This window comes from Balaenoptera borealis, assembly GCF_965194805.1.
Source record: "Balaenoptera borealis genome assembly, chromosome: 15".
In the NCBI taxonomy this organism is placed as follows: domain Eukaryota; kingdom Metazoa; phylum Chordata; class Mammalia; order Artiodactyla; family Balaenopteridae; genus Balaenoptera; species Balaenoptera borealis.
In genome coordinates, this window is record NC_138871.1 from 38315030 (window position 1) to 38341765 (window position 26736).

The 26736-nt window shown below is 36.6% G+C and overlaps 1 protein-coding gene across 11 annotated transcripts in view; it reads left to right on the forward strand.

The window, feature by feature from the left end:
* WDPCP (WD repeat containing planar cell polarity effector) overlaps positions 1–26736 on the forward strand; it is a 418073-nt gene that overhangs the window by 389751 nt on the left and 1586 nt on the right. For 5 of the 11 annotated variants that reach the window (XM_082358112.1, XM_082358113.1, XM_082358114.1 and 2 more), the window contains one exon: positions 1–32. The exons of 1 other annotated variant lie outside the window; for it this stretch is intronic. In XM_082358112.1, coding sequence (XP_082214238.1) covers positions 1–32 — 32 coding nt within the window. 5 more of the 11 variants (XM_082358092.1, XM_082358103.1, XM_082358116.1 and 2 more) reach the window with 1 other exon arrangement.

A 26736-nucleotide genomic window follows, 5' to 3' on the forward strand; every position in this document is an offset into this window, starting at 1 on the left:
AAGGAGAAATGAGAGAAGATGGCATAGGACAGGTAAAACTCTTCCTCTTACTGTTTATTAGACAGCTAAATTCCAAAAGAAAAGCATACTGTGATTATTTTGAACTCAGGAAAAGCTGCCTACTGGTATACATTATCTGGAAACAGCTTTCTAGAAAACTATTCAGCTTTTCAGTATTTCAAAGTTATAATTATTATTAAAATAGTTATTTTTGAAAAACAAAATTATGCATAATGAACTATGCACAAAAGAAATTATATATCTGGAATTTGCCTCAAAATAATCCATTGTGAGAAAGCAGGAGGGATAAGATGAATTAAAGTTGCCATGAGTTGATGATTGATGAAGGTGGGTGATGGGTAATATAGTTTATATATACTATTCTCTCTACTTTGGTATATATTTGAAATTGTCCAAAGTTAAACATAAAAATAAAAGGTTTATAACAATTATGAAGTTATCCAATTCATTTTTATCACATTTATGTGTAATTTTTGTAAGTAATGCATGTGGGGTCCCTCTCCATCTTCTGTTGCTGACATCACATCTAAGTTCATTTTGAGAGAAAAAAGCAATGCCCTGCTATACCAATTCCAAACAGGTTTTGTATAAGTCAGAGGAAGCCTCATAATTTTATTAAAAGCCCACAATGGGGACTTTCCTGGTGGCACAGTGGTCAAGAATCCGCCTGCCAATGCAGGGGACAGGGGTTTGATCCCTGGTCCAGGAAGATCCCACATGCCACGGAGCAACTAAGCTGGTGTGTCACAACTAACTGAGCCTGCACTCTAGAGTCTGTGAGCCACAACTACTGAGCCCACGTGCCACAACTACTGAAGCCCACGTACCTAGAGCCCGTGCTCCGCAACAAGAGAAGCCACTGCAATGAGAAGCCCACGCACCGCAACTAAGAGTAGCCCCCACTCGCCGCAACTAGAGAAAGCCTGCAAGCAGAAACGAAGACCCAATGCAGCCAAAAATAAATTAAAATAAATAAATCTATAAAAAAAGTTATATAAAAAAAAAGGCCACAGTGGATTATCACAGTAACTGATTTATTATGAGACTGGAGTTTGAATGATAGTTCCACAATTATGAGAATTATAACTTCGGAAAAATAATTTCATCTCTGTCTCAACTACTTCATCTGTAAAATAGAGATAACTCCACATACCCCACAGGATTTTTGTGAAGCTCTATTGTGACGATGTATGTGGTAAGACTTTGTTAATTGTATGGAACTATACTAATGATAGTAATTATTAACATCATTGCTTGAATCTACTTCTTTATGGACATATCTATATTGAAAATATAATAATTGCTTAGAGGGAAGTGCCATATTATAGTTGAATGTGCATGCATAATAATCTGCATTTAATTTGCTAAAGCTTAAAGAAATTTAACCATATATTTTATATATTTTTAAATAGCTTATTTTTTAGAACACTATCTGTTAAGAAAAAAAAAAAAACTGCAATCTATCAAAACTTTACAGACACATCCACTTGGATGTACATGAGATTCAATCAAGAAACTGACTTCCCAAGAATCTTTCTGGAAAGGTCGTTAAACAGAATAAGAGAAACATCACCTTGAGCTCTACCCACCATCAGTCTCTCCCATCAGGAAACTTACACAAGCCTCTTAGATAGCCTCATCCACCAGAGGCCAGGCAGCAGAAGCAAGAAGAACTACAATCCTGCAGACTGTGGAACAAAAACCACATTCACAGAATGATAGACAAGATGAAAAGGCAGAGGGCTATGTACCAGATGAAGGAACAAGATAAAACCCCAGAAAAACAACTAAATGAAGTGGAGATAGGCAACCTTCCAGAAAAAGAATTCAGAAGTGATAGTGAAGATGATCCAGGACCTCAGAAAAAGAATGGAGGCAAAGATCGAGAAGATGCAAGAAATGTTTAACAAAGACCTAGAAGAATTAAAGAACAAACAAACAGAGATGAACAATGCAATAACTGAAATGAAAACTACACTAGAAGGAATCAATAGCAGAATAACTGAGGCAGAAGAACGGATAAAGTGACCTGGAAGACAGAATGGTGGAATTCACTGCTGCAGAACAGAATAAAGAAAAAAGAATGAAAAGAAATGAAGACAGCCTAAGAGACCTCTGGGACAACATTAAACGCAACAACATTCGCATTATAGGGGTCCCAGAAGGAGAAGAGAGAGAGAAAGGACCTGAAAAAATATCTGAAGAGATTATAGTTGAAAACTTCCCTAACATGGGAAAGGAAATAGCCACCCAAGTCCAGGAAGCACAGCGAGTCCCATACAGGATAAACCCAAGGACAAACACGCCAAGACACATAGTAATCAAACTGGCAAAAATCAAAAACAAAGAAAAATTATTGAAAGCAGCAAGGGAAAAATGACAAATAACATACAAGGGAACTCCCATAAGGTTAACAGCTGATTTCTCAGCAGAAACTCTACAAGCCAGAAGGGAGTGGCATGATATACCTAAAGTGATGAAAGGAAAGAACCTACAACCAAGATTACTCTACCCGTCCAGGAACTCATTCAGATTTGACAGAGAAATCAAAAGCTTTACAGACAAGCAAAAGCTAAGAGAATTCAGTACCACCAAACCAGCTCTACAACAAATGCTAAAGGAACTTCTGTAAGTGGGAAACACAAGAGAAGAAAAGGACCTACAAAAACAAACACAGAACAATTAAGAAAATGGTCACAGGAACATACATATCAATAATTACCTTAAACGTGAATGGATTAAATGCTCCAACCAAAAGACACAGGCTTGCTGAATGGATACAAAAACAAGACCCAAATATAGGCTGTCTACAAGAGACCCACTTCAGACCTAGGGCCACATACAGACTGAAAGTGAGGGGATGGAAAAAGATATTCCATGCAAATGGAAATCAAAAGAAAGCTGGAGTAGCAATACTCATATCCGATAAAATAGACTTTAAAATAAAGAATGTTATAAGAGACAAGGAAAAGACACTACATAATGATCAAGGGATCGATCCAAGAAGAAAATATAACTATTATAAATATATATGCACCCAACATAGGAGCACCTCAATACATAAGGCAACTGCTAACAGCTATAAAAGAGGAAATAGACAATAACACAGTAATAGTGGAGGACTTTAACACCTCACTTACACCAATGGACAGATCATCCAAAATGAAAGTAAATAAGGAAACAGAAGCTTTAAATGACATAATAGACCAGATCGATTTAATTGATATTTATAGGACATTCCATACAAAGACAGCAGATTACAATTTCTTCTCAAGTGCACACGGAACATTCTCCAGGATAGATCACATCTTGGGTCACAAATCAATCCTCAGTAAATTTAAGAAAACTGAAATCATATCAAGCATCTTTTCTGACCACAATGCTATGAGATTAGAAATGAATTACAGGGCTTCCCTGGTGGCGCAGTGGTTGAGAATCTGCCTGCTAATGCAGGGGACACGGGTTCGAGCCCTGGTCTGGGAAGATCCCACATGCTGCCGAGCAACTGGGCCCATGAGCCACAACTACTGAGCCTGCGCGTCTGGAGCCTGTGCTCCGCAACGAGAGAGGCCACGATAGTGAGAGGCCCGTGCACCGCGATGAAGAGTGGCCCCCGCTTGCCGCAACTAGAGAAAGCCCGTGCACAGAAACGAAGACCCAACATAGCAATCAATCAATCAATTAAAAAAAAAAAAAACTCATTTCCTCCTCTTCCCCTTTAAAAAAAAAAAGAAATGAATTACAAGGAAAAAAACGTAAAAAACACAAACACATGGAGGCTAAACAATATGTTACTAAATAACCAAGAGATCACTGAAGAAATCAAAGAGGAAATCAAAAAATACCTAGAGACAAATGACAATTAAAACACGATGATCCAAAACCTATGGGATGCAGCCAAAGCAGATCTAAGAGGGAAGTTTATAGCTATACCAGCCTACCTCAAGAAACAAGAAAAATCTCAAATAAACAATCTAACCTTACACCTAAAGGAACTAGAGAAAGAAGAACAAACAAAACCCAAAGTTAGCAGAAGGAAAGAAATCATAAGGATCAGAGCAGAAATAAATGAAATAGAAACAAAGAAAACAATAGCAAAGATCAATAAAACTAAAAGCTGGTTCTTTGAGAAGATAAACAAAATGGATAAACCATTAGCCAGACTCATCAAGAAAAAGAGGGAGAGAACTCAAATCAATAAAATTAGAAATGAAAAAGGAGAAGCTACAACAGACACCACAGAAATACAAAGCATCCTAAGAGACTACTACAAGCAACTCTATGCCAATAAAATGGACAACCTGGAAGAAATGGACAAATTCTTAGAAAGGTATAACCTTCCAAGACTGAACCAGGAAGGAATACAAAATATGAACAGACCAATCACAAGTAATGAACTTGAAACTGTGATTAAAAATCTTCCAACAAACAAAAAGTCCAGGACCAGATGGCTGAACAGGTGAATTCTATCAAACATTTAGAGAAGAGCTAACACCCATCCTTCTCAAACCCTTCCAAAAAATTGCAGGGGAAGGAAGACTCCCAAACTCATTCTATGAGGCCACCATCACCCTGATACCAAAACCAGACAAAGATACTACAAAAAAAGAAAACTACAGACCAATATCACTGATGAATGTAGATGCAAAAATCCTCAACAAAATACTAGCAAACAGAATCCAACAACACATTAAAAGGATCATACACCATGATCAAGTGGGGTTTATCCCAGGAATGCAAGGATCCTTCAATATACGCAAATCAATGTGATACATCATATTAACAAATTGAAGAATAAAAACCATATGATCATCTCAATAGATGCAGAAAAAGCTTTGACAAGATTCAACACCAATTTATGATAAAAACTCTCCATAAAGTGGGCATAGAGGGAACCTACCTCAACATAATAAAGGCCATATATGACAGAACCACAGCAAACATCATTCTCAATGGTGAAAAACTGAAAGCATTTCCTCTAAGATCAGGAACAAGACAAGGATGTCCACTCTCACCACTATTATTCAACATATTTTGGAAGTCCTAGCCATGGCAATCAGAGAAGAAACAGAAATAAAAGGAATACAAATTGGAAAAGAAGAAGTAAAACTGTCACTGTTTGCAAATGACATGATACTATACATAGAGAATCCTAAAAACGCCACCAGAAAACTACTAGAGCTAATCAATGAATTTGGTAAAGTTGCAGGATACAAAATTAATGCACAGAAATCTCTTGCATTCCTATACACTAATGATGAAAAATCTGAAAGAGAAATTAAGGAAACACTCCCATTTACCATTGCAACAAAAAGAATAAAATACCTAGGAATAAACCTACCTAGGGAGACAAAAGACCTGTATGCAGAAAACTATAAGACACTGATGAAAGAAATTAAAGATGATACCAACAGATGGAGAGATATACCATGTTCTTGGATTGGAAGAATCCATATTGTGAAAATGACTATACTACCCAAGGCAATCTACAGATTCAATGCAATCCCTATCAAATTACCAATGGCATTTTTTTACGGAACTAGGACAAAAAATCTCAAAATTTGTATGGAGACACAAAAGACCCCGAATAGCCAAAGTAGTCTTGAGGGAAAAAAACGGAGCTGGAGGAATCAGACTCCCTGACTTCAGACTACTACAAAGCTCCAGTAATGAAGACAATATGGTACTGGCACAAAAACAGAAACATAGATCAATGGAACAAGATAGAAAGCCCAGAGATAAACCCATGCACCTATGGTCAACTAATCTAAGACAAAGGAGGCAAGGGTATACAACGGAGAAAAGACAGTCCCTTCAATAAGTGGTGCTGGGAAAACTGGACAGCTACATGTAAAAGAGTGAAATTAGAACACTCCCTAACACCATACACAAAAATAAACTCAAAATGGATTCGAGACCTAAATATAAGACCGGTCACTATAAAACTCTTAGAGGAAAACATAGGAAGAACACTCTTTGAGATAAATCACAGCAAGATCTTTTTTTGATCCACCTCCTAGAGTAATGGGAATAAAAACAAAAATATACAAATGGGACCTAATGAAACTTAAAAGCTTTTGCACAGCAAAGGAAACCATAAACAAGACGAAAAGACAACCCTCAGGATGGGAGAAAATATTTGCAAACGAATCAACGGATAAAGGATTAATCTCCAAAATATATAAACAGCTCATGCAGCTCAATATTAAAGAAACAAACAACCCAATCCAAAAATGGGCAGAAGACCTAAATAGACATTTCTCCAAAGAAGACATACGGATGGCCAAGAAGCACATGAAAAGCGGCTCAACATCACTAATTATTAGAGAAATGCAAATCAAAACTACAATGAGGTTATCACCTCACACCAGTTAGAATGGACATCATCAGAAAATCTACAAACAACAAATGCTGGAGAGGGTGTGCAGAAAAGGGAACCCTCTTGCACTGTTGGTGGGAATACAAATTGATACAGCCACTATGGAGAACAGTATGGAGGTTCCTTAAAAATCTAAAAAATGAATTACCATATGATCCAGCAATCCCACTACTGGGCATATACCCAGAGAAAACCATAATTCAAAAAGACGCATGCACCCCAATGTTCACTGCAGCACTATTTACAATAGCCAGGTCATAGAAGCAACCTAAATGCCCATCGACAGACGAATGGATAAAGAAGTTGTGGTACATATATACAATGGAATATTACTCAGCCATAAAAAGCAACGAAATTGGGTCATTTGTTGAGACGTGGATGGATCTAGAGACTGTCATACAGAGTGAAGTAAGTCAGAAAGAGAAAAACAAATTTCATATATTAACGCATGTATGTGGAACCTAGAAAAATGGTACAGATGAACCAGTTTGCAGGGCAGAAGTTGAGACACAGATGTAGAGAACAAACGTATGGATACCAAGGGGGGAAAGTTGCGGGGGGGTGGGGATGGTGGTGTGATGAATTGGGCGATTGGGATTGACATGTATACACTGATGTGTATAAAATTGATGACTAATAAGAACCTGCTGTATAAAAAAATAAATAAAATAAAATTCAAAAATTAAAAAAAAAAGAGAAATATCACTTTGTGTACTAAAGTATAGGATAATTATCGAAAATAGGCCACACGTCTTTGAGTTCAGATATTCATATAGCTTGTGGTCAGATTAGCACTAACTTATACACACTTTATGTTCAGCCCCCTGGTTTCTTGTTTAGGAATTATTATTAAGCACAGATAAAACACAGATTGTAACATTCTGTCATTATTGCTTGCAAAGGTCTTTCTCATGTAAAATTTTCAGATGCTACATTTTGAAGTAGGGTTTTGTGTGTCTTTGTATAATTTTGTTTTACTATAATAACTTTTTCAACATATTTCTCTATTTAATCAATTGAATGTATTCAATAAGAAATAAAAATTTTAAATAATAAAATAATTAATGCTAATATTTATCAAGTGCCTAGTATACTAGGCATATACTCAGTACTTTAAATATTTTAATTAAGTTAATTCTCACAACCCTATGATGCGGATTCTACTATTCGTCCCATTTTATAGACAAGAAAACAGACACAGAGATTAAGTAACTTCCCCACAGTCACACAGCTTGTGAGGTGTACAGCTGGAATTCAATCCCTAACAGTCTGGCTCTGGACCAGGGTTCTCAACCTCTGAGCTACTGACACGTTGGGCCAGATAATTCTTTGTTTTGGAGGTGCCATCCAGTGCATTGTAGGATTAAACATTAGCAGCATACTTGGCCACTACCTAGTAGATGCTAGTAGCTCCCCCACCTCAGTCGTGACAATCAAGTAACATCTCCAGACATTGCCAAGTGTCTCCTTGGTGGAGGAGAATGGTAAAATCACCTCCAGTTGAGAAGCACTGCTCTAGAGAAACCCCTACAGAACACTGCCTCTCTGAAAACCACAATATAGAAATATGGAAAGCAGGAAAATAAGAAAACTTAAATCACCTATAATTACACTATCTAGAGATGATAATTAATATTACTCATACTTTTTAAGCTTCCCGGGTGCTCCTCCCCAATTACATTCCTATCCGTCTACCTACTCTCACAGTCCTAAATTTTATGTTAATTGTTCCCTTGTTTGTCTTTATGGTTTCCCTGTATGTGGCTACATCCCTAAATAACATGATATTTAGTTTTACTTATTTCTAAACTTCATATAAACAAAAACATAGTGCATTCTTTGTGTTACATGCTTTTTTCATTCAATACTATGTTTTGGAAATATATCCATGCTGATGTATATAGGTCTATGTATATAAGTCTATTCATTTCCATTGCCTATTGTATTCCACTGGATGAATGTCATAATTTATTCATCTACTCTACTGTTGATGGACATTTAGGTGGTTTCTAGCTTTTTCTATTACAAACAGTGCTGCTATGAACATTTTTCTACATATCCCTAGGGTATAGACCCAAGAATAGAATTTCTGGTGATAGGCAATGCACATCTTAAATTTTAATAAATAATTCCAAATTTTTCCCAAAGTAGTTTTACCAATTTATATTTCCACTAGCGAAGTGTAAGAGATTCCATTGCTCTACAATCTAACACTTAGATTTAACATTCGTATTTCAACTTTTTTGCCATTCCTAGTATCTGTGAAATAGTTTCTTGTTGAGAATCTAATTTGCACTTGACTAATTAATAATAAGGCTAAACATATGTTCATATGTTTCTGGTTATTTATGTTTCTTCTTTCTAGAAACGCCTATTCCTATCTTTCACTCATTTTTATTGGGTTCTTTGCCTTTTTCTCACTGATTTGGAGGAGTTCTTTACATATTCTGGAACTAATCCTTTGTTAAGTAACTTCTCCCTGTTTGTTGCTTGTCTTGTCCCTGTCTTTATGGTTGTTAAAGAGAAATTCAACCACATTAAAGAATGTACCACCTTTTCCTTTATGGTATGTTTTTTATGTCTTGTTTAAGATGTCCTTCCCTCCTCCCAGTGTTATACAGATATTCTTCTGTTATTAAAGCTTTTGCTTTTCACATTTGTCTAATCCATTTACATAGTTCATTCCTTAGAGAAACCAGGTCATTTATTCTATATAATGCTTCATATTCTGGGTTTGGTTGATAGATTGCTCATTTAAATTGTTCTTCTGTCCCCGTTATTTCCTATACACTAGCATTTTAATCCATTTTCTTGCTTAAAGTGCAGCTTTCTAGGCAGTTTTTTACATCATATCATGAGGTACATAAATATTTGGTTGCCCCAAGTTTTAGTGATGCTATAATTGACCAACAGATTCAGACGGTATCTGATTCCTCCACTTAAAATTCCCCATCAAACTTTTACTTGGTGGTTTTAAAATACATTGGTGAACGCTGCCTGACAATTTTTTCATGGGGGATTCAAAAATAGGGATCTTCTAAGTCTATCATTTCACCTGTATTTATTACTTGCAATTCTTCTGTAAAATAATTTGTCCGTCATCAACTATTTGGTTTTCATGAAAGGAAGTTTAAAAAAGTTAGGATAAATGCTTGATTCTTTCCTTTTATTTATCAATGTTCAGAGCAGAGATCAGCCAACTTTTTCCATAAAGGGCCAGATAGTAAATATTTTAGGCTTTGCAGACAATGTGGTCTCTGTCACAACGATTCAACTCTGTCATTATAGCAAATAAGTAACCATAGACAATGCTTGAATGAATAAAGATGTCTATGTTCCAATAAAACTTTATTTATGAATACTGAAAATTTGAATTTCATGTAATCTTCACATTATGAAATATTCTTCTTTTGATTTTTTTTCCAGCTATTTAAAATGTAAAAACTCTTCTTGGCTCTCAGGCCTTACAACAATAGGAGGTGGACGGGATTGGGGCTATAAGCCATAGCCTGCCAACCCCTTCTTTAGAGTTATGAATTGGTGCCCTAGCAACCTCCACACATCCAATGAGAGTGTGTGTGTGTGTGTGTGTGTGTGTATGTGTGTGTTAAAAATCTTTAAGAACCTGTGGATTTTTAGATGCTTGATGCACTCCAATCCCCTGTAGTCATTATCAGTTTTGACTCTCCAGTTGTTTCCCTTCATGTTGGCTCCTTTCTCCTTTTGATATGACCCAATTAGCCTTTGGCAACTGCCTTACTTTTATGGCGCAGCATGTACCTGACTCATATATTCCCTGCCTTAGACTTGGAATCTACTATTTCTCTACAGTTATAGCTTTTAGACTTTTTCAGTGAACACAAATACATATTTTTAAAAGGAAAAAAAAACATGAGTTTTAACTGATATTTCCAGTTTAAAATTAGGATGAAGAGGGGTTTATTTCATTTATTTGTGTTCTTTTTTCCTTGTAGTTCTTTTTTCTTATGTTAAAAATCTTGGCCCCTAAAGATTAACTTTTTTTTTGTTTTAACTAAACATCAGTTCACTGAAACTGCTTTCACTTAGTCACCAATGACCTCTGAACTGCCAAACCCAATGGACAAATTAGTACCTAACCCATCACAGATCTCTATACTATTTAACACTCTTGACTTTGTTTTTTATCTTGAAACATTTAACTTCCATCATACCACACTCAACTAGTTCTTCTACCTTGTTATTTCATCTCCTTCTGTAACTTTTTACTTGCCTCTAGCCTTTTCTTCTTTAAATTCTATATATTATCCCTTGACATTTTTATCAACTCTCAGGAATCAGCAGCAGAAAGACATTAATTGGTATCTTCAGCCCAGGCTTCATCCGAAGCTTCACACTGATACATCCTGCTCCTGCAAGCCACTGCAGACTAAGATAGCTGTCCCTTCTATGCAGTTCCACAGCATCCTTTGCTTCTCCTATCACCAGAAAGATCACTCTTTATTATCCCTTCTGATTTAATTGTCTCTCCCAAAGACTGTTTCTTTTTTTTTTTTTTAACATCTTTATTGGAGTATAATTGCTTTACAATCGTGTGTTAGTTTCTGCTTTACAACAAAGTGAACCAGCTATACATATACATATGTCCCCATATCTCTTCCCTCTAGACTACGTTTCTTAAAGGCATTATTTATGTCCATTTTGCTCACCATCTTATCATTAACAGCAGGCATGGAATTCTGTGGTCAATATTTGTCAAATAACATAGGTACAAATGAATGAATAAATATCTCTTTGACTAGAGTATATCTGTTAAAAGAAAAATTTCCACAGAAAATATATTGACATAACAAGCTTTTATTCAATGATTCATGAAGTGGGCAACATCCAATCTAGTAGACAGAAAGGAGCTCTGAATTGCTGTACAAAGTAAGAGATTTCATAGACCAAAGTGAGCAGGAACAAGGAAGTTATACTGGGCATTTGCTGATTGGTTAAAGCAGGGTTACTTTCCTTATATGTTGCAAAGGGAAGTCTTAGGTAACTTGTGCTGAGCAGGCAGGCACTGATTCATTGACCTAGACCTTCCTTTTCTAGAAGAGCCAAGCGCAGAAGCTTAGTTAAGTTTAGGTTGGCTGACATGGGGCTTAGCATGAATGACTCCATCTTGGACCTAACCTGGTTACTTTCACATATCTGAAACATAACATATCTAAAACCAAACTCATCGTTTTATCTTCCAGCCCCAAACTTGATCCTTCTCTCATATGGTTATTTATATGATTCTTGATTTCCTACAACCCACCTACAGCTTATCAAACCGATCATCAAGTTCTGTTGATTGCTCCTAAATATTTCTAGAATCTAGTCCCATTGTAATTCAGATCTTAATTATCTGCATCTGGAATACTGCTTCCTAACTGATATCATTATCTTTAGTCTATCCTCACCACTGCCACCACTACCTCAAATATAGCTTTGTGGAGACAAAGCTACAAGAGTGATCTACCTATAATTCCCCTGCCTAAAACCCCATAGGATAAAGGCCAAGCTCCTTATTACGGTATATAAGACTCTCCATTACCCAACCTATGTCCTCCTCTCCAATTTCATCTCCTACTACTCTCCACCTGAGAGTCTGAGTCATTATATATCCCTAATACCTGTTATATCACTTGGCATACTAGAGGTGTCAATATGTCAATAAATATTAATTGAACCGAAGTAGACCTACTAGAACTATTTAGGTATCTTATCACTAACACTATTTTTTCCAATATTTTATTATGAAAAATTTCAGATATACAGAAAAGTTGTAAGACTTTGACAATAAACATACACAAACCTACTACCTAGATTCTACAGTTAATGTTTTATAGTAATTGCTTTATCATATATCTATCCATCAACCCGTCCTTCTATCAACTATCTTATATTTTGATACATTTCGAAGTAAGTTTCAGACATCTGTACACTTCACCCCTTTAAGCCACTTTAGCATGCATATCATTAACTGGAGTTTAATGTTTATTTACAATCCTTCCCCTCCCCCTATAAAATGTACAATTAAATGCACAAATCTTAAGTGTTCCATTATATAAGTGTGTATATATATATTATACATAACATATATTATATTATTACAGATTATCTATCTACCTATCTATTTCCATCAATCCCCAGAGGAATTTTAGCCAAACAATTTTCTTAAAGTTCATATTCTGCTCAGGCCTAAAGATAGTTTACAGTTAAAGTAAGGAGTGACACTATTTTTAATTACTGCTTATTTTAACCATGACCTAGCCTTAGGCTCATCAGAATATGGACTTTAATTTTAAGAAAAATTCTTTGGGTAAAATCCTCTGCGGAGTATATAGAGAAATCCAGATGTAAAGTTCTGTGATGCTTTGAATTAGCTTGCTGTCAAACCTTAATTACTACAGTAGATACATTTTTCTCTAATAGTATACATTACTGCCTCTTCACAACTTTTCAAGAAAAAGTTTGTCCTTCATATTTCCCTGTTCACATTCTCTTTTGTCAAAAAACATGAAAAGAGAATTATGTTACCATGTCTTAATTCGAAATAACTACCATCTGAAGAAAAATTAGTATTAGTCTTCATGAGAACAAAAAATGCTCTGGCATTTTCCCCCTGCAATAAGAAAATATTAATTCGTCCTCACTTTTACAACTTATAAACCATCTTCACAGTGATCTTATTAACCTCAGGTGCCCTGCAATTTAGTAGACTGTTCTCTGATGGATGTGGTACACTTTAAGAAGATTCTTGCCCACTTTCTCCAGAACTATTTTGAAAAACATATTTAAACAGATGTTAACTGAGTTACAGTTAAGAGTCAGCCACAATGAAGAAAAAACAAATTAGAAGAAGTTATGAATAGTTAAAATGGTAAATTTTATGTATATTTCACCACAATTTAAAAAACAAAAGGAAAAAAAAAAAAAATGAAACCACTAGGGGTCTAGCTAGCTCCAGGGAAGATTCTGGCAGGGATTTCTGCTAATGACAAAAACTGAGGGAAAGAATGTGAGTTCTCTGTTAAACTTTAATCAATACATTTTACAGAAGCTACCTTGGGTTGCATGTTGGAATGAGTTTCTAGGTATGGAGCATACCTCTTGTTCCCTACCACTGACTCTGGTCATGGACAAGTAAGTAACAAATCATGAAGTTTTACATCTAATTTGTCTTGCTGTACTACTCATTGGCATAGTGTCTGGAAATTTTGGAAATGGTAGAAACCCATTCTTTTTAATATGGAATTATGACAGATACAGCAATTTGCTGCTTATATTGCTCTTTCTGTCCTTAGAATCACCCAGGAGGGTTGAACCTAGCCAGAAGAGAGTAGTACAGATAGAATAGAGTGTATATATGTATACAAATAGATATATCCCCAATATTTACAAATTGATAATTATCCACATTAATAAAGAGCACCTTATATAACTGGAGTAAAAGTATGCAATTTCTAAAAATGTGATAAAAAGTATCAATTTTTGTGTTCATTGATCCTTCTAACACAAAGTGTATTAATCTACTTGATGGATGACAACAGCCTCAAATATTTGTTGAGATGAAATAAGTGATAAACTATTCTCATACTTGTTTCCTCCAAAGAATGATTTTTTTAATATTTTAAAATGTATCAACATATTGCCTAAAGAGGTGAGTTACATAAAACATTAGTTAAAAAAACAAAAGTGTGAACACAGCCATAACACAGCGATCAGTTTTCATAGATATAAACCAATTTATCTCATCTACTTTTTGAAAGATTTGAGGAAATTCCCAAAATTATTTCATAAACAATATCTAAAGTAAAATTACACAAAGCAAAAATCAATTAAAAGTTGCAAAGTAAGAGAGGTTGTTGAATATCTGGGCTGTATTACTCAAATTAAAATTGAGTTTAGCTCTGAATTTGGGGAGTCTAAGGCAAAAATGTGAAGTAGGCATACTTTGGGAGGCAAATGGTATAACAGAAATAATACAGGATTTATAAACAAAATATCTCAGTTCCAGTTTTATTCCACTGCTTCCTCACTGCCACACAACTTCCTTTTAATTGAAGTAGAGTTGATATACAATATTATATAAGTTTCAGGTGCACAACATAGTGATTCACAATTTTTAAAGATTATACTCTTGGGACTTCCCTGGTGGCTCAGTGGCCAAGAATCTACCTGCCAATGCAGGGGTTCGAGCCCTGTCCAGGAAGATCCCACATGCTGTGGAGTAACTAAGCCCATGTGCTGCAACTACTGAGCCAGTGCTCTAGAGCCTGCGAGCCACAACTACTGAGCCCACGTGCCACAACTACTGAAGCCTGTGCGCCTAGAGCCCATGCACCGCAACAAGAGAAGCCACCGCAATGAGAAGCCCATGCACCACAACAAAGAGTAGCCACCGCTCTCCGCAACTAGAGAAAGCCTGTGTGCAGCAACAAAGACCCTACACAGCCAAAAATAAGTAAATAAATAAATAAATTTATTTAAAAAAGGATTATACTCTATTTATAGTTACTATAAAATATTGGCTATATTCCCTGTGTTGTAAAATATATCCTTGCAGCTTATTTTATACATAATAGTTTGTACCCCTATCTTGCCCTTCCCTCCATTCCCTTTCCCCACTGGTAACCACTGGTTTGTTCTCTATATCCATGAGTCTACTTCTTTTTTGTTATATTCACTAGTTTGTTGCATTTTTTAGATTCCATACATAAGTGATATCATACAGTATTTGTCTTTCTCTCTGACTTATTTCACTTAGCATAATACCCTCCTAGTCCATCCATGTTGCTGCAAATGGCAAAATTTCATTCTCTGTTATGGCTGAGTAGTATTCCATTGTATATACCACATCTTATTTACCAGTTCATCTGTTGATGGACACTTAAGGTTGCTTCCATATCTTCACTATTGTAAATAACGCTGCTATGAACACTGGAGTACAGGTATCCTTTTGAATTTGTTTTCGTTTTCTTCAGATATATATACCCAAGAGTGGAATTGCTGGATCATATGGTAGTTCTATTTTTAGTTTTTTCAGCAACCGCCATAATGTTTTCCACAGTGGCTGCACCAATTTGAATTTCCACCAACAGTGTACAGGGTCCCCTTTTCTCTACATCCTCACCAACATTTCTTATTTGTGGTCCTTTAATGGTAGCCATTCTGAAAGATGAGAGGTAATATCTCATTGTGGCTTTGATTTTCATTTCTGTGATGCTTAGTGATGTTGAGCACCTTTTCGGGTGCCTGTTGGCCATCTGTATGTCTTCTTTGGAAAAATGTCTATTCAGGTCTTCTGCCCATTTTTTATGGGTTGTTTGTTTGATAATGAGTTGTATGAGCTGTACATGTATTTTGGATATTAACCCTTTATCAGTCGTATCATTTGCAAATATTTTCTCCCATTCCATAGGCTATCTTCTCTTTTTGTCAATGGTTTCCTTTGCTGTGCAAAAGCTTTTAAGTTTAATTAGGTCCTATTTGTTTATTTTTCCTTTTGTTTCTTTGCCTTAGGAGATAGATCCAAAAGAAATATTGCTACAATTTATGTCAAAGAGTGTTCTGCCTGTGTTTTCTTCTAGGAGTTTTATGGATTCCGGTCTTAAATTTAGGTCTTTATTCCATTTTGAGTTTATTTTTGTATATGGTGTGAGAAAAATGTTCTAATTTCATTCTTCTACATGTAGCTTTCCCAGCACCACTTATTGAAGCGACTTTCTTTTCTCCATTGCATATTCTTGCCTCTTTTGTTGTAGATTAATTGACTGTAGTGTGTGGGTTTATTTCTGAGCTCTTTATTCTGTTCCACTGATCTGTTTCTGTGCCAGTACCATACTTTTCTTTTTCATTTTTTAATTGAAGTATAGTTGAAGTACAATACTATATAAGTTACAGGTGTACAATATAGTGATTCTCAATTTTTAAAGGTTATATATTCCAGGATTCCATGATCATCAGCAACCTCACTGAGTGTTACTGGCAGCACATTCAATCTCTTAGTAAATAAATAGCAATGGTGATGAATTTTGATTGCTGTGAATACATACTGTTTTGATTACTGTAGTTTTGTAGTAGAGCCTGAAGTCAGGGAGAGTGATACCTCCAACTCTCTTCTTTCTCAAGATTGTTTTGGATATTTAGGGTCTTTTGTGTTTCCATATAAATTTTTAAATTATTTGTTCTAGTTCTGTGAAAAATGCCACTGGCAATTTGATAGGGATTGCACTGAACTGCAGACTGCCTTGGGTAGTAAGTGTGGTCATTTTAACAATAGTAATTCTTCCAATCCATGAAAAAGGCAAACCTTTTTCTTATTAAGGTATAGTTGATGTATAATATGTTTCAGGTGTACAACATAGTGATTCACAGTTTTTAATGGTTATACTCCATTTATAGTTATTATAAAATACTGGCTATATTTCCTATGTTGTACAATGTATTCTTGTAGCTTATTTATTTTACATATATAGTAGTTTTTACCTCTTAATCCCTTACCCCTATCTTGCCCCACCCCCTTCCCTCTCCCCACTGATAATCACTAGTTTGTTCTCTATATCTATGAGTTTGGAAAATGGTATATCTTTCCATCTGTTTGTGTTTTATTCAATTTCTTTCATCAGTGTCTTACAGTTTTCCAAGTACAGGACTTTTACCTCCTTAGGTAAGTTTATTCCTAGGATTTTTCTTTTTTTTTTTTTTTTTTTTTACTATAAATGGGATGTTTGCTTAATTTCTCTTTCTGATATTTTGTTGTTAGTGTATAGAAATGCAACAGATTTTTGCATATTAATTTTGTATCCTGAAACTTTACCAAATTTATTGATGAGCTCTTGTAATTTTTTGGTAGCATCTTAAGGATTTTCTAGGTAGAGTATCATGTCATCTGCAAACAGTGACAAGTTTACTTCTTCCTTTCCAATTTGGATTCTTTTTATTTCTTTTTCTTGTCTCATTGCTATGGCTAGGACTTCTAATATTATGCTGAATGAAACTGGCAAGAGTGGGCATCCTTGTCTTGTTCCTAATCTCAGAGAAAATGCTTTCAGCTTTTCACCGTTGAGTAAGATGTCAGCTGTGGGCTTATCATATACGACCTTTATTATGTTGAGGTATAGCCCCTCTATACCCACTTCTATCATAAATGGATGCTGAATTTTGTCAAAAGCTTTTTCTGCATCTATTGAGATGATCATATGGTTTTTACCTTTCAGTTTGTTAATGTGATGTATCACATTGATTGATTTGTGGATATTGAACCATCTTCGCATTCCTGGGATAAATCCCGCTGGATCATGGTGTATGATCCTTTTAATGTATTGTTGAATTCAGTTTGCTAGTATTTTGTTGAGGATTTTTGCATCTATGTTCATCAGTGATATCAGCCTACAGTTTCCTCTTTTTTTGTAGTATCTTTGTCTGGTTTTGGTATCAGGATGATGCTGGCCTCATAGAATGAGTTCAGAAGCATTCTTTCCTCGGCAATTTTTCAAAATAGTTTAGAACGATAGGTGTTAACTCTTCTCTCAATCTGGTAGAATTCACCTGTGAAGACATCTGGTTCTGGATGTTTGTTTATTGGGAGTTTTTTTTTCCTTATTATTATCAATATTACTGATTCAATTTCATTACTGATAACTGGTCCATTCATATTTTCTATTTGTTCCTGGTTCAGTCTTGGGAGATTGTACCCTTCTAGGAATTTGTCCATTTCTTCTAGGTTGCCCATTTTATAAACAAATAGTTGTTCATATTAATCTCTTATGATCCTTTGTATTTCTGTGGTGTTGGTTGCAACCTTTCCTTTTTCATTTCTGATTTTACTGATTTGGGCTCTCTCCCTTTTTCTCTCAATGAGCCTAGCTAAAGGTTTATCAATTCTATTTATCCTTTTACAGAACCATCTCTTAGGTTCATTGATTTTTCTATTGTTTTTTAGTCTCTATTTCATGTATTTCTGCTTTGATCTTTATAACTTTTCTTCTACTAACTGGGTTTTGTTTGGTTTTTTTCTAGTTACTTTAGGTGTAAGGCTAGGTTTATTTGAAATTTTTCTTGTTTTCTGCAGTAAGCTTGCATCACTACAAATTTCCCTCTTAGAACTGTTTTTGTTGCATCCCATAGATTTTGGATTGTTGTATTTTCATTTTCATTTGTCTCCAGGTATTTTTTTATTTACTCTTTGATTTCTTCAGTGATCCATTGGTTGTTTAGTAGCATATTGCTAGCCTCCACATGTCTGTGTATTTGTATTTTTTCCTTGTAGTTGATTCCTAGTCTCATGGTGTTGTGGTTGGAAAATTTGCTTAATGTGATTTCAAGTTTCCTAAATTTACCAAGGCTTGTTTTATGGCCTAGCCTGTGATCCATCCTGGAGCATGTCCCATGTGCACTTGAAAAGAATGTATATTCTGCTGCTTTTGGGTGGAATGTTATATATATATCAATTAAGTCCATCTGGTCTAAATGTGTCATTTAAGGTCACTGGTTCCTTATTGATTTTCTGTTTGCACAATCTATTGATGTAAATGGGGTGTTAAAGTCCCCTACTATTATTGTGTTACTGTTCATTTCTCCCTTTATGTCTGTTAATATTTGCTTTATGTATTTAGGTGCTCCTATGTTGGGTGCATATTTATTTACAATTGTTATATCTTCTTGTGTAACAGTCTTTGTCTTAAAAGTCTATTTTGTCTGATATATTTATTTCTACCCTGGCTTTCTTTTGATCGCCATTTGCATAGTAACCTTTTCCCATCCTCTCACTTTCAGTCTGTGTGTGTCTTTAGATCTGAAGTGAGTCTCTGGTAGGTGGCACATGTATAGGTCTTGTTTGTATCCATTCAGCCACTCTGTCTTTTGATTGGGGTAGCCTATTTATAATTAAAGTAATTATCTATATATACATTCTTACTGCCACTTTGTTAATTGGTTTTGGGTTGTTTTTGTCTTTTCTCTTTGTTCCTTTCTTCTTCTTTGTTCTATTTTCTTGTGATTTGATGACTATCTTTAGTGTTACACTTGGATTCCTTTCTCTTTTTTTGTGTGTGTATTTATTATAGATTTTTGGTTTGTGGTTACCAGAAGGTTTATATATAGCAATCTCTTTATATATACATGTGTTTAAGTTGCTGATCTCTTAATTTCAACCACATTTTAACAACCCTGCATTTGTACTCTCCTCCTCTCACAATTACTTTTTGTGATGCTACGTTTTACATTGAATTGTTTTGTGTATCCGTTAACTGCTTATTGTGGATATAGATGATTTCACTATTTTTGTTTTTTAACTTTCCTACTACCTTGTACATGGTTGATTTTCTACTTTTACTGTATGTTTGCCTTTACCAATGAGCTTTTTCCTTTTCGTAATTTTCATGTTTCTTTGGCCTTTTCTTTTTCACTTTAACGTATCTTGTAAAGCTGGTTTGGTGGTGCTGAACTCTTTTAGCTTTTGTGTATCTGTAAAACTTTTGATCTCACCATCAAATCTGAATGAGAGCCTTGCCAGATAGAGTATTCTTGGTTGTAAGCTTTTCCTTTTCATCACTTTAAATATATCATGCCACTCCCTTCTGGCCTGAAGAATTTCTGCTGAAAAGTCAGCTGACAGCTTTATGGGAGTTCCTTTGCATGTAACTTGTTGCTTTTCCCTTGCTGCTTTTAATATTCTGTCTTTATCTTTAATTTTTGACATATTAATTACAATGTATCTTGGTGTGTGTTGATCCTGTTTAGGACTCCGTGTTTCCAGGACTTGGATATCTGTTTCCTCTCCCAGGTTAGGGAAATTTTCAGCTATATAGTCTTCAAATATGTTCTCGGACCCTTTCACTCTTCTTCTGGGACCCCTATAATTCAAATGTTAGTATGCTTAATGTTGCCCAGAGGTCTCTTAAACTGTCCTCGTTTCTCTTCATTCTTTTTTTCTGTTCAGCGTCATTGGTTTCCACTATCCTGTCCTCCAGCTCACTGACCTGTTCCTCTGTATCATTTAGTCTACCATTGATTCCTTCTAGTGTATTTTTCATTTCACTATTGTATTCTTTATCTCTTTTTGGTTGTTCTTTATATTTTCCAACTCTAATCAACTTCTCACTCTGTGTGTCCATTTTTCTTCCAAGTTATTTGATCACCTTTACAATCATTATACTGAACTCTTTCTCAGGGAGATTGCCTATCTCCACTTAGTTCTTCTTTTGGGGTTTTATCTTGTTTCGTTATTTGGAACACATTCCTCTGTTGCCCCATTTTGCCTAACTTGCTGTTTTATTTCTATGTATCTGGTATGTTGGTTACATTTCCTGTCCTTGAAGAAGTGCCCTTTTGTAGGAGATGTCCTATGCATCCCACCAGTGCACTTCCCTCTCGTCGCCAGAGCTATATGCTCTAGGGGTGTCCCCTACATGAGCTGTGTGGCCCCTTCTACTGTAGTGGGCTGACTAATGTGGGTGGTCTGGTAGGCTTGGTTGGTCCCTGGTCCAGTTGGTTGCCAAGCCCTGCCTTGTGTGGAAGCTGCCAACTGCTGGTTGGCAGGGCTCTGTCACAAGGCAGCTGGCTATGAAACCCTAGGGGGCCCCAGGGTGAGTACTGGCTCACTGGAGGCTGGAGTCTGGGTCCAGAAAATCCTGGGGCTGGTGCCCACCCAGCAGTGGATGAAACCAGGTCCTGGAGCTAATGCCAGCCCATGCTGAGCCAAATCCTAGGGTCTGGCTGCAGGGCCCAGGGGTCCCAGAGCTGGTGTCAGACTGCTGATGGGTGTGGCCTGTTCCTGACACAGCTGGCTGCAGTGTCCAGGGTGTCTAGAAACTTGTGTTGACCTGCTGGTGGGCGGAGCTGGGGGCTGGTGCTGCCCTGCTGGTGGGCAGGCTGGTTCCACAGGCTGCCTGGCTGTTGTTGCCCTGGGGCTGGTGTTCGCATGCTGATGGATGAGGCTGGTTCCCAGGATCTCTGGCTGCAAGGCCCTGGGGGGTTCCTGGGTTTAGTGCCTACAAGATGGTGTGTGGGGCTGAGTCCTGGGCCTTGGTGGGCAGGGCCATGTCCAGGAGCAGCTGTGGGCTCCGGGGGTCTTAAGTTAGCCTGTCTGCTGGTGGGTGGGGCTGTGTCCCCGCCCAGTTAATTGCCTGGCCTGAAGCGTCACAGTACTTACTGGTGCCTACATGCTGTTGGGCAGAGGCCAGGCTGGGTCCTGAGGTTAATTAGCTAGAGGGAGAATTCCAAAATGGCGCTTGCCAGCACCAGTGTCCATGTGGTAGAATAAGTTCCCCAAAATGGCTGCCACCAGTTTCTGTGTCCCCAGGGTGACCTCTAGTTGCCTCTTGCCTCTCTGGAACACTAAGATCACCAGGTTGGTCTGATCCAGGCTCCTTTCAAATAACTGCTTCTGCCCTGGTTGGGGCTTGTCTTCCCAGCACAGGCTCCTCGGGCAAGGGAGCCCGACATGGGGCTCAGAGCTCTCAGTCCTTTAGGAAGAACGTCTGCAATTGTAATTATCCTCCTGTTTGTGGGTTGCCCACCTGGGGGTATGGAACTTGACTATACCGCAATTCCATTCCTCCTGCCCATCTCGTGGTAGTTCCTCCTTTATATCTTTAGTTGTAGAAGATCTTTCCTGGTAGGTTCTGGTCTTTTTCATCAATAGTTTTTCTGTAAATAGTTGTAATTTTGGTGTGCCCATGAGAGGAGGTGAGCTCAGGGTCTTTCTTTTCTGCCATCTTGGCTGATCTCCCCCTGCCACACACTTCTTTATACCTATTCCCTAATTTGTAAAATGAAAATAGTTATACTTACTAACATCACAGGATTGATATGTTAAATTAGGTAATGCGAAAGGATTTTATTAACTCCAAAACACTGCTCATTATTATTGCTCTTATTGACTTACTTTTTTAAAGTATGCAAATAGTAAATTCTTCTGGATAGAAACATTTTTCTAGCACTGGATTTCACACTCAAAAACTGTGTTAGAAAACTGAAAAACAAACTAAACATGTCTTCATGTAGGGTTTTGAAAAAGACAAAAATCCTATTCACATGATGTTTTTATTATAAATCTTCTATAAATGCTGAGGGAATTACATTGAATAATAATTCAGTGAAGACAATTCTGTGGAAAGCTGAGATGACATGTTCTAAGTACATTCCTTTCTGATTGTTTACTTAACACAGAAGTAGTTGGAAAGTTAGTTAGCTTATCTACAAACTTGTCTCTCATAAGTACCAGAAGCCTCAAGCTAGCCTTTGGCAAGTGCTAGACTGTAGTCAGTGAGATTTCATTTTCTAGAAAGAACATCAAGCACCACAACTCTGGAATGCTGATTAAGAAGAAATTGCTATATGATACCAAATATGTGAAAAGGAGAGTTAATATTCAACAGTGAAACTTGAATAACTTGACAACTTTATCAGGAAAGCTTCTCCTGCTGTGTAGAGGTGAACTATGGCATCCGTTAAATGACAGGAATAGGCAATCCTAGGAGTTAATCATAAAACAGCCTGTGGAACACATGTTGTTAGGCATAAAAAAGTGGGGAAAGTACTAGAGAGGGAAATAAGAACTTAATTCTAATCCCAACTCTGCCACTAAGTGAGTGACTTTGGACAAAACACTTATCCCACATGAGCCTCAGTTTCCTCAACTGTAAAATGAAAGAATTTCAGATTAGAAAACTTCAAGGTTTCTTCTGTCTCTAAAATAGTATACTTCTGGGATTTAATTACTGTTGAGCCAAATCAGAAACTTTATAAGAGACCATCAGTAACACAGGGGAAACCTAACATTAAATAATGAGATGATCACTCAGTGTATTAAAAAAGGGTATTTATATTAATTAAATGAGCAACATGTCAAAATCTACTTTGTAGCAAAGCAAACCTTAACTTGTCTGTAGAATTTGCTTACAAAAGTCTGTGTACGTTTCAAAGAAAGTGACCTGGTATCACCCAACATTAGGTAACAGCAATAGGGTGTGGCTCAGAAAATGTACTTAACTATATGTAGAAATCAAATGAGGGCCTGGGGAAAACCCTTTTGTTGAAGTAAATTATTACAAGAATTAACATGTAGCATTCAGTCAAGGGTAAGCACAATTTCAGCATGTAATAAAATGAAGATCGGCCTCTGTTGAAACCACCACTTCCGGTTACCAAACAAAATCACTTCCTCCCAAACTAGGAAAGAAACAAAGCAAAACTACCAATTCTAGAGTGTTTATCCAGAAGCCTAAAATTTCATAAACTTTGGTACAATAATTCCATTTCTACAGCTCTATACCAAGGAAATAATCCTAAACACAGAAAAAACTTCATGCCTAAGAATGTCTATCATAGGGTTATTTATAAAAAAGAAGAAATTGGGAACAATATAAATTTAACCAAAAAGAGGAATGGTTAAGTAAAGCTATAGTAATTAATATAATAAAATTTAGCCACTGAAAACAAAGACTTTGTGGGAGCGTTGAGAAGTGTTTAAAGTAAGGCCAAAAAACTCAAAAGCCAAATACAGTAAGTCTCCTACACATGAACCTTCAAGTTGCAAACTTTTAAAGATGCGAACGTGCATTTGCATGTCCAATCACATAAGGTAGTTCACGTGTCTGGCGTACATTGTCACGTGCGTGTATCCTCTACAAGTGGTTGTGCTTTTGTGTACTTTATTGTACAGTATTGTATAGAGTACAGTAGTACAGTATCTTTATTTCAAGGCCAGGATGTCCAGAAACAAGCCTTAAAGGAGTGGTGACATAGCTGGTACTGCTAAGAAGCGCCAGGCAATAGCAATGGAATCTGCTGTGCAACAGGAGGAGCTTACTAATGAGGACCTGATGGAATTGGAGGCCCAGATAAAGGACAAAGACAGACAAGAGAAAGAAGAAGTAACTGAAGACCCGAAGAGATTCACGACACAGGAAATGGCAAGGGGATTTTCTTTGAGGAGGCACTGTTAGTTTTTGAGGCACAGGACGGAAACATAGAACAGTACACAAAGGTTGCAGCAGCCGTTCAAAATGCAATCCAGTGCTACCGTGTCATCTATGACAAGAAAAAAAGGGCTACTACCCAGACATCACTGGATCATTTATTCAAGAGGGTAGATAGAATTGAATCCAGCAAGGAACAAGAACCTGTGCCATCAACGTCAGGCGTGAGTGAAATTGCATCTTGCCCTCCATCTCCTATTGCTGATGATCCTTCAGCTCTACCATCTCCCACCTCCTCTCCCTCCTCCAGCCAATAACTCTTCTTGCCTGTTCACTTGATGCCAGCCCCTGTATGCCAGCTGTTGTACTGTACTACTGTACTTTTCAGGGTACTGTAAGATTAAAAATGTTTTATTTTTTGTGTTTATTCTTTATGCATTATTTGTGTGAAAAGTAGTATAAACCTATTACGGTACAGTACTGTATAGCCAAGTGTGTTAGTTGGGTGCCTAGGCTAACTTTGTTGGACTTACAAACAAACTGGGCTTAAAAACTCACTCTCAGAACGGAACTCGTTTGTATGCAGGGGACCTACTGTATGTACAGAACTGCACATACAATATGCTTTCAGCTGTGTTTAAAAAAATAAGTAAAACATATATGTGGAAAAAAGTGACGGGAAGCAAATACACATTAAACCATAGTTTTATATGACTGGTGGGACTGTGGGTAAATTTTAGTACCTTTCTATGTTTCAAATTTTATTTAATGAATATACTTTATCTTTAATAATGATTATATAATGGAGTATACAAAATACATTATTGCATTACGCATTAAAATATTCCTCTAAGGTAAATAGGGTACAAGTTAAGGTTATTTAGCATGGAATACACAGTCATGGAAACCTTGGAAATGTCTAGAAGTAAGTCTTTTAAAAATAAAATGGATTTTAAAGGAAATCCTTCAAAAGAAAAAAAAAAAATTTAAGTCCTGGGAGATCACTGAGAAATTAATTCTATGATTTTTACTTTTTTAAATGTTAAGTCCTAATGTAAGGCAGGCTTTAAGGCCTGGATAGAAGGCACCAAAGAACATCAAGAATGGCTGAACCAGATGACACTTCTTGGGTAATGCAAAGTCTGGCCTTCCAGCAACGATTATAACCAGATATTAGGAAAATAAAATAATTTACCTAGGATCTCTGCCAGTCAGTGTACAAGACCAAAAGCTAAATCCAGGTTTCTTGACCATTCTAGTGGTATAGAAAATAGACTTTGTATGGCAGCTTATAAACCAAGAGATGGAGCTTAATATTTTTAAAATATCAGTGCTTACAATGTTTTTTGTTTTTAAATTAAAAGCTACCTAAACCCCCTGAACTTGCCAGCACACACACAAGCCTCAGGCAATATTAAATTACTCATTCTTCTTGTTACTTGTTTTTCCAGGTTGGGGTGTGTGTGTGTGTGTATGTGTGTGTGTAAATCAGGATCCACAGGCACATGCATACATACACGTTTCCCTTACCTGCCAGCCCCACACCTGTTTTCTTTGAGATATGACTACTTAAAATAGAATAATGTAATGACTTTCTGAAAGGCTTCTTTTAGTAAAAAGAACTTTCAAGATATAGCTTAAGGAATAAAATTTTAAATAATTTTTAATAAGAGAAATGTCTCCAGTTATGACATGTTAGTTTAAATATTAACCATCATGCCTACTCTCTTTACCTTTCCCCTTTACCATTTCAACTCTAATTAGGTTATCTCCAAACTTTCAAAAATGTCCCCACTGTATTGTTTTTTCAAATAAAATTACTCACATTTAGTCTTACATTTAAACACTCTCCAACTTCAGAATCCTATCATAAAATCCTCTGTTTTTCTATACTTGATAGGGTTGATGGGGAGATGTGAAGGACAGAAAGAGTAAGAAATGGGAAATGGATGAGATTCTTGTTAGTATCTCTTTGTAGCTTCATACTGTTTTATAAAGGGCTTATAAACACACGATCTTTTCTATGAACCAGTATCTCAGGAGCCACTATTAAATCTTCAGTAAAACATCAAAATTAAGAAATATATGCTTGGGACTTCCCTGGTGGCACAGTGGTTAAGAATCCACCGGCCAATGCAGGGGACACAGGTTCGATCCCTGGTCTGGGAAGATCCCACATGCCGTGGAGCAACTAAGCCCATGAGCCACAACTACTGAGTCCACGTGCCACAACTACTGAAGCCCATGTGCCTAGAGTCCATGCTCCACAACTAGAGAAGCCACCACAACGAGAAGCCTGTGCACCACATTGAAGAGGAGCCCCCACTCACCGCAACTAGAGAAAGCCCACGCACAGCAAAGAAGACCCAACAGAGCCAAAAATAAATAAATAAATAAATT